Source organism: Carya illinoinensis, chromosome 6, assembly GCF_018687715.1.
Source record: "Carya illinoinensis cultivar Pawnee chromosome 6, C.illinoinensisPawnee_v1, whole genome shotgun sequence".
In the NCBI taxonomy this organism is placed as follows: domain Eukaryota; kingdom Viridiplantae; phylum Streptophyta; class Magnoliopsida; order Fagales; family Juglandaceae; genus Carya; species Carya illinoinensis.
This window is the reverse complement of record NC_056757.1, coordinates 6634028-6643910: the sequence shown is the minus strand read 5'-3', so window position 1 is coordinate 6643910 and position 9883 is coordinate 6634028. Positions and strand designations below refer to the sequence as shown.

Sequence of the window (9883 nt, the reverse complement as noted above, 5' to 3'; positions counted from 1 at the left end):
GAACATCTTCAATTATGAGAGAAGATTCATTACCAATTTTACCTATTCCCACGATCTTCCCTTTCGAGTTATCTCCAAATGTCACGTGTCCTTTTTCTTTAGATCTAAGATCAAAGAACTTAGTCTTGTCTCCCGTCATGTGTCTTGAACATCCACTATCTAAAAACCACTTATTTTTGCTTGTGGATGACTTCATGCATACCTATAAAAACAATTAAAATGATTTTTCTTGGTACCCAAGTTCTTTGGGTCCTTTATTTATTAGTATTAGAATAAACAAGATTTTTAGGTACCCATATGGCCCTAATAGTCATTGTATGATTTCTTCTAATAGGACAAGTATGATAATTATGACCATTTCTATTACAAAAATTACAAATAGCATGTGACATATATGAAAAACTTGAATGATTATAATAATATCTTTTTTTGACAAAATTATTTTTATGAAAAGAATTTTGAATATTAGTCTTTGAGGTAAAATGATTATCAAAGAAATTTTTATAAGGTTTGTATTTTTGTTTTGGCATATATCCCAAACCTGCCTTGTCAAAAACACATCTTTGACTACCAAGAAGTTTTTCAAAATTTCTTTTTCCATTCGTAAAGTTTTCAACAATATTTTCTAAATCGGTTTTCTTCTTATTCAATTCAAGATTTTCGTCTTTCAAAATGATACTTTCTTTTCTTAAAATTTCAATTTCGTTTGTTAAAGAAGAATTTTTCTTTTTCAAAGCAGTATACTTGATACCCAATTTTTCAAATTCCTCATAAATCTCTTCTAAAACATTTTGCAATTCTTCATATGAAAGATTTTCAATATTATCAAGATTTGTTACCTCATTGTCATCTTTAGCCATAAGACAAAGATTTGCTGATTCTTCATTACTTGCTTCACTATCTGAGCTACTTGAATCATCATCCCATGTAGCTTTCATTGCTTTCTTGCCCTTGTTTCGATCTTTCTTTAGCAGAGGACAATCTGGCTTGGTATGACCAGGTTTATTGCATTTATAATAAATTAAAGTATCGTTTTTACCTGAATCTTTCTTGGAAAACTTTTTGAAAGATTTCCTCGGAGGAGTTCTATTTTTCTTCAAGAACCTCTGAATTCTTCTTGTTATCATCGCAACTTCTTCATCTTTATCGTCATTTTCCTCATCTTCATCACTTTCACTTTCATGAGGAACAACTTTAAGTGCTAAGCTCTTCTTTGACTTTCCTTTTTCTTCTCCTTTTTTCAATGTGTACTCATGGGTGATAAGTGACCCGATGAGTTCATTGACTTCGAGCTTCTTGAGGTCTCTAGCTTCAAGAATCGCTGTAACTTTTGATTCCCAACGTTTTGGTAAAGAGTTGAGAATTTTTCTTACTATCTCCACCTTGGAATAAACTTTGCCAAGAGCTGTCAAACTGTTTATGATGTTAGTAAAACGAGTGTGCATACTAGAAATAGATTCATCATCATTCATCTTAAACATTTCATATTCATGAGTAAGAATATAAATTTTTGATTCCTTTACTTGCGAAGTTCCTTCATAAGTTACTTCCAAGTTATTCCAAATTTCCTTTGCCGTAGCGCAATTTATTATTCTATTAAACTCATTTCCATTAAGAGCATTATATAATAAATTCATAGCAGTTAAATTTAAAGTATAAAATCTATCGTCTTCACGATCAAACTCTTCTTCTTCCTTTTTGACCTTTACTCCATCAACCACTTTTGTTGGAATATAAGGTCCATTTACAATACATTTCCAGATTTCTCTACCTTGAGCTTGAAGAAATATTCTCATTCTAACTTTCCAGAATGAGTAATTATCTCCACAAAAGAGTGGAGGCCGACTGCTAAATTGACCTTCACCAAATGAAGCTGCAATGTTAGCCATAAGATCTTAACTTAAAAGATAGTTAATCTTATAATAGAGCTCTTAACTCTGATACCAATTGTTGCCCAGATGACTAACACAAGAGGGGGGTGAATTGAGTTGTATAAAAAAAATAACAATTATAAATCAAATATATAATATAAAATATAAACAAAATATAAAATAACAATAAATATAAAGAGTAAGGGTAAGAGAGAAGCAAAATCAGTATGTTAACGAGGTTCGGCCCCACTGCCTACGTCCTCGCCTCAAGCTACCCTTTGAGGATTCCCAAATTCACTATTCAACCTCTTTCAGGTGGAGATAGAAACCTATTATACCTTTGAACAATACCGCTACAAAGGATCCGTGTAGAACACCCTCTACACTTGCAATCACCTTACACGTGGTGATTCAACTATTTCCCGTGTAGAATACTTTCTACACACACAAGGGTTATACACACCCTTTTTCTGATACAAGAGCTGATAGTGGGTAGGTTATCAGAAAACACTCCTCAATGAGTGAAATAAGAACAATACAGCGCAACTATATCTCTCAAAATGAACAATGATTAAGGCTCAATGCTTAGAGAAGAGAGAATGAAAGTTTTGAATGAATGTTGTATGCTCTTGGTGTTGTGAATGTGAAGCTCTCAATTGATCTATTTATAGGCATATGAGACTTCATATTCAAATTTAAAAAGATTCACATGTCAAAGACAACATCATTCACTTTTTCAAAGAATTCAAATAAAAGGTTCTTCTTTTTCAATTGTCAAAGACAACATCATTCACTTTTTCAAAAAAATCAAACCTAACCTTTTACTTTTGACATATGACAAAATGAGCACACTTTCATTTTCAAAAAATTCAAACCTAATCTTTTACTTTTTGTATAAGTCTAAAAAAGCATCAATCACTTTTGAAAATATTCAAATAAAATATGCACATGTGAAAGATGACAATCAATCATCTTTAATATTTTCAAAGTTCAACCCTTTAATCAAGGCATGCACATGCAAAAGATGACAATCAATCATCTTTCAAAATTTTCAAATTTAATTTTCAAAAATATTCATGCACATGTGGAAAATGTATTTTAATGCTTTATGATAAAATATTAATTTTGAGCATTAATCCTAATTTCAAATTTTGAAGAGATTTATAACATTACTCTATAATTTTAATGTGAACTTGTTCCCTTCTTGCTCATGCTTGTTTCCTTGATGTGCTTGACTCCATTGTGTAGACAACTTGAGCTTGAGACTTCTTTATTCTTTGAATTCATTTGTTATCATCAAAATTCATGTGTAGATTTATAATCACATGAAACTTGAAACCTTGAGTTCAACATTAAGTATGAATAAATTAGTGTTGGTACACAAATTAGTGCGCAACTGCACTTATATGTAGCAAAACTCAAATTTTTATAGATCGGTTAACATGTGAGAGAAAAACTGTATTTACAAGTCAAAATCTTTTATGCCACAAAATTCAACAATACAGTAAGATTTGATTTGCAAATCCTAAGCTGGCTCTACCCTTTATTTCCATTTCCAGCAATCATGAAACTGGGTATTTTCAGAAGTCAGAAATGCTAAAACTAAGAATTCTGTGTAAATTATCAAGAGATTGAAAGAACAACATGAGACTGAAACATTTCATGAGTTTTTTTCAGTATAAAAAGTTCCGGGACTATTTCATGGCTTTCAGAATAAGTAAAGGTATACATCATTTTATGGGAGTAAACAGATCAAACACACTCATGACCAGAACATTCAGCTGTCAAACTTCTATTGTTTTGGGTTGTCGATACAAGAGAAATGGTTTCTTTACATTTCGGCCGTTTTGGGACCTTCCCATCTTCTTCATTCTTGCATATCTTTGCAGCTACTGTCTTAAAACCAGTCCTAATGTAACCTACCATGATCGTAACAAGCTCTCTGCAAGATGGAGAAAAAAAGAAAGTTACTGTTCTCTGAAGGATAAGTTTATTTGCATGAAAGAACAACGCCAAAAGAGGCGATACTAATTATACATGATTGGTTGACAATGCCATAAAAAACATCAAACTAGCTAATAACAAGTATACCCAGTAGCATCTAATGCAATTCTCATGTCAAGAAAAACAAGTGAGAGAGTTGGCAATATAGAACAAGATTTTTCAAAAAGAACCTGATAAATACTAATTTGGATGAATTGTGGTGATACAGGTAACTTTTGACTAGCCACCGTTATTCAGAAGGTGCATGTCGGTTTTCATACTTTCAAGACAAAACCAGAAGGCTGCTCACCTCTTAGTTCCAGGAGTGGAGATTAGTCTTGCTATTATTAATTACAAGATTAATCACTGACATTCAATCATAAGATTTTACTGCTTGAAATACAGAGGCTTATCTTATTGTACTTGTTGCATCGACTATAGTACCAGTCGAAATCTTTTTCTTCTATAGTTAATACCAGTTGAGATCTAGATAATGATTAATAACAAAACAATAATACCAAATAATTGTATGCCTGTTTCATCATTTACCATGTAGCAAATGTATTTAATTAATAGTTGTTTATATTGAAGACAGTTTCTAATGTTCAAGAGTTTTATGCCACCCGTTAAGGACAACTTCTGGAACCAATTTCACATTTAATTGAGATGGAGATACCATTCCCAGCAATATGTGGGATACACTGACCAAATCAAGGATAAAGGACGTTTTGTACTTACAGTGGTGAGCAAGGAGAAGAACCACCATTTACATAGTACACAAACAAGTATGAGTCATAATGCTGACTGTTGATCAAGTAGAAACCTTGCAACCTCCTTAAACACTTGAATGACATTTTCTCATACAAATGTATTGCAGGATTATTGTAAGAAATGACGTGCAAGTACACTGCACGGCAAGTTGGGATACTTGAGGCATATTTTATGACCTTCCGAATTAATGAAGACGCTGCAAATCATCAGGAATCAGTTCTGGGGCATGTGAGGAGTTTCAGAAGTTATATATCAAATGGAAACCAGACTCCTACCTATGCCACAATGTCTATAGGATTCTACCACTCCCAGTGTCAGAATGTAGACTAAAGTTTGATCTGATTTCGATGAGTCGTATCTGAGCATATCCACTATCTACAAGGCCAATGTTGGTCGAAATGAATTATGAGAAACAAGAAAAAACAAAGACAAAAACATCATCAGCAAGAGGTTAATTTTGTTTTTTGTTTTGATTTCCCCTTTTTCCTGATAAGTAAAAAAACAATAATTGGAAAAAATTAGTCTCAGATTTTTGTAAAATCTTGAATAAAGAACAAACCTTTATAAGCACCATACCTTCTGTAAATGTGGTTTGCAATTAAAACACACGAACAACAATAATAATAGTAATTATCTGTCAAAAAGTCAAAATGATGCAAGATTACAAAATTCAAATGATTCTAAGCCCTTTAATTTACATAGTAAACACCATGGTTGGTTAAAAGGAGGTATTTATAGAGAATCTCAATAAGGGCCTTCAATCAAATCCGATAGGAATTTTTGGAATCAATAATCTCCTTACGGAATATCTCGTGGTAGCTTCTGCAAGACTAAACATGAGCCAAAGATCCAGTAATTGGGCTTAAAGAGTAACCACAGAAAGTGCTGTCTCGGGAGTCTTTTTATATGTAAGGATATCACATTTATTTATTTATTTATTTTTTAAGCATTAGAGGCATGACCCAAGTACACAAAGGATTTTTTCTTTTTTTTTTTTAATACAAAGGAGAACATCTATTTTAATGGGTAGGGTAGCAAGGGTTTGCAGAGTCTACAAAAGAAGCAAAGTGGGTACTGTTGTGGACCGTAGTCCATTCATGCAAAAATTTAAGTATGATTGTCTTGACTCTGGCAGCCTTCCAAATACTCTATGTTAAGCAAAAAGCAGCCCTCTTCCCAATGTCTATCTCCATGTTTCAACCCAGTATAGCTCCCCAAGCCACCATTATCTCCACCACTCCAAGTGGCACCCATTGTATCCCAAGAAGTCAGAAGATAGCCACCCACAAGGCCCCAACCGCTTCATAGTGAAGCAACAAGAGACCAATAATTTCCCCACACAGCTTGCACATAAAAAATCAATCCATCACCATATATGTGCCTCTTCATCCATTATTAGGATATTTGTAATGACCCAAAAAAGGCTCAAGCCACATTTGGGCCTATACTCTTAAAAGACTAGTCAGTGTTGTAATTGGAGCCCTTGGAACCATTATTAAGGGCAAAAACTTCTTCCCAAACAATGTGAAATCTAATTCACCACTTTCTTATACTTAATATGAGATGTTACAATCTCTCCCCTTAATTTTCTGACATCTTCACCAAGTCATTCCATCATAAGTGCCACAGCTCAAGTTCCACACCTTTAATTGGAATTGGCTCTAATACCATTTGTAACAATCCAAAAAAGGCTCAAGCCACATATAGACCATATTCCAAAAGGACTAGTCAATGTTGCAATGGAGCCCCATGGAATCATTATAAAGGGCAAGAAATTATCTTTCCCAAACAATGTGAGGCCTCATTCACCACCTTTCTACACTCAATATGGGGTATTGCAATCTTCTCTAAAACCAACGTCCACACAAAGAACGCCACTATTAGGGAACCTTTTTCTAAATGAACTGACCTCAACTTTGTCTTCTTCTAGAATGGATCCACACCATTATGTTCCAGAAGTTTTATCAAAGACCTTAAAATTAAACCACACCTTGGGAAAGGAGGATGAATGGAAAAAAGACATGAGGCATGAGAGTTTAATAAATTGTGGGATAGAAAATGTGGAGCAGTCACCTCACTTTCTCTTGCAAGAACAATTCGAGCAGTTACAAATCCAACAAGATCATCACTCTGACCATTTGGCCGACTACGGTCAACAGCAGCCCACGATACAATTTCACGTCCATTAACAACATTTTGGAAGAAATCAAACTCATACCTGAAGATTAGCACCATGTTATGAAGAAGTAATTACATCGTCCTAAAGTCTATAGCCATCTAAGGGTATCAGATGAGAGCATATACCTGATGGGAAACAAATCACCATGGATTCGCTGTAAAATCTCAAGGTCAGAGGGTCGTATAGGCCTATAGCATATAGTTGGATGGTGAGACAGTTTTCGGTTTCCCATCGAAGATTGTGTGGTTAATCCCCAGCAAAGATCTGATATACACAAAGAATTGATCCACAAAATTCTTCCATTTATGCCAGATCAGCCACAAAGGCCATGCAGCAGCAGCAGAAAACTGTAAGAGAAATTACGCTTTTCATTACTTACTTAAGATTACAAATCATATGCACACAAATAAAGGCAACAGATAAAAAAAATTTTGATAAGTTAAGGCAACAAATAAAAATAATTTCTGAACGGACAAAAATCAGTGTCTTCACTCTGCCAACAGAAGGCAGCACGCCTAGAATCAATAATGATTGCCGTTTTATGATCTCATTCTTGCTGAACCTATGCATAGTAAATTTGATCGCGCATAGACCTTGCCCAATCCCCCCCCCCCCCCCCCCCCCCCTCTTCTTCCCCAAAAAATAAAAATAAAAAACAAATACAGCTTTTAAATAGATGAGCAAGTCTAGGTTTCTACAATCTGAAGCAACATTTAAGCCATCATTGATTCTATATAAAACCAAATTGATCCAGCTCACGGCCAAAATAACAGTCAAGCATAAACCTTCCGTAACATTCTTAAGGATTCACACCCATAGGGTACAGGAAATACAAAAAAGCAATCTTCTTTTCCCAATAAAGACCCTAATTTCTTGAACTTGAGTAAACCATATCAAACATTTCAATCTAGATTTTCAGGTATAAGATGCATTAAAATAACCCCACAGAGACAGAGAGACAGAGAGAGAGCGCGCACTACAAACCATACGAATTCAAGGTTAAATGGTACAACTTTTCATCGAAAGCACGCGGCATTAAAATTACATAGCGTCATAAACTAGGACCGTATACAAAAACATCATCAAGCACCAAATTAAATGAAAAAACAGAAACCCAGATGAGACCCAAGGGAAAAACTGAATCAGACGCACTTACCTCATTGCGACTGGCTCAAAGAAGAAGAGAGAGGATCCGGAAAGACAGAAAAGGAAGGATCAGATGTTGTTGCCTTGCAAGTTTAGAGCAGAGAAACAGGAACGGAAATGTCGGGGTTTCGTTTGTCCGTTCCAATCTTTCACAAGCATCCTTTTCTAGTTTATTGGGAACTCGGTGGACTTCAATTGTGTTGCGTTTTAAATGTAGAAATTGGAATCTTTTTTGTACTTTGCTTCGGTGGATTGGTTCATTGTTTGATAATTTCGGATCGAGCAATCCTTGATTCCTACCAACTACAGTTCCAATCTTATCTTATTCGTATAAAATGCGGCATGCGGCTTGCAGACTCTGTGATTATAAATATTATATTTTTATTAAATTTATATATTTTTAGTCTGAAAACAATAGTTAAGCAAACAACAAAAGATTTTAGGGGAAGAAATATTATTGGGAGCAATCCTTATTTGGGATCAGTCAATGCACATCACACGTGGCACTAGCTTAATGACGAAAATCTCCTTAGCTTTTCGATTCCCTCCTTTTGGATTTTCACATTTGACTTTTAGATGCAGAATTAGGGTTCGAGCTCGTCGCCTCCTCTCTACTGATCGTATCCCCCCTCTCTCTCCGATCGTCGTTCAGTGCACTCTCCCCCTCTCACCCTCGTCCTCGTCGTGCTTATCATCTCCAAACCATGAGGAGAGAGAGAGGTCGAAGAGAGAGAAAAATCTTGATGAGAGAGAGAGCTTGAGGAGAGAGAGAGGTCGCATAGAGAGAGAGGGATTTGATGAGAGAGAGCTTGAGGAGAGAAAAAAAGCTTGATGAGAGAGAGAGCTTGAGGAGAGAGAGAGGTCGCATAGAGAGAGGGATTTGCTGAGAGAGAAAGTTTGATGAGAGAGAGAGCTGATGAGAGAGAGCTTGAGGAGAGAGAGAGGTCCAAGAGAGAGAAAAAACTTGATGAGAGAGAGAGCTTGAGGAGAGAAAGAGAGAGAGGGGTCGAAGAGAGAGAAAAAGCTTAAGGAGAGAGAGACCTAATGAGTGAGAGCTTGATGAGAGAGAGACGTAGATGAGAGAGAGGAGTCTAACAATTAAAAGAAATAAAAAATACAAAGTGTGTGCGGTGTGCATCCGTACAGTTGCGGATGCGTAGCAACTCTCTTAGGGGAAAGGCTTTAATACTTTCTTTTCTCTTCCAATCGGTGGACATAAATAACCAATGTAAAGAATTAGAAAAAAAAATAACTAATCTAAAAAAAAATATTTACATACTAATCTAGGAAATAAATATTTGTATGAATCCTAGTTTATTTTTATACAGCTAGTAATAGATACAGCTTGGAGACAAATACGCCAATCGTTAACACCTTCTCTCAAGTTGATGCATAGATATCGCACATGCCCAACTTGTCGAGATAACTATTAAACAATTGTCTTAATACTACCTTTGTGAGCATATAAGCAAACTGGTGTTGAGATCGAACATGAGGCACTTCAATGAGCCTTGCTTCTAATTTCTCCTTGATAAAGTGTATATCAATCTCAACATGTTTAGTTCAATCATGTTGAACTAGATTATGGTCAATATCACATGATGCATTGTTATCTCAGATCAACCTCATAGGAGTGGTCTACTCGATATGTAAATCTTTCATTGGATTTCTGATCCACGGTAATTCACATACTCCCTTAGCCATTCCCTTGTATTTTACCTCAACACTAGATCTAGCTACTACATCATGTTTTTTACTTTGCCAAGTAACTGGATTCCCACTTACAAATGTGAAATATCTGGACATAGAATGTCTATCGTTGATTGACCCAGCCCAATCTGCATCGGTATAACCTTCAATATCCAAATTTGCTTCTTTTGTAAACATAATTCCCTTTCCAAGGGACAATTTCAAGTAACGCAAGATACAAATG

The 9883-nt window shown here is 35.2% G+C and overlaps 1 protein-coding gene across 1 annotated transcript; it reads right to left on the bottom strand.

Annotated features, from left to right (window-relative positions):
* Positions 1-3516: 3516 nt before the first annotated feature.
* On the bottom strand, positions 3517-8300 carry LOC122313708 (histone acetyltransferase MCC1-like). Its single transcript, XM_043128894.1, has 6 exons — positions 7961-8300; positions 6930-7151; positions 6699-6843; positions 4901-5000; positions 4593-4821; positions 3517-3813 (listed from the first exon to the last, which is right to left on the bottom strand). Exons 2-6 carry the CDS (start codon positions 7034-7036, stop codon positions 3624-3626), a joined length of 771 nt encoding a protein of 256 aa, XP_042984828.1. The 5' UTR covers positions 7037-7151; positions 7961-8300; the 3' UTR covers positions 3517-3623.
* Between the last annotated feature and the right edge of the window lie 1583 nt (positions 8301-9883).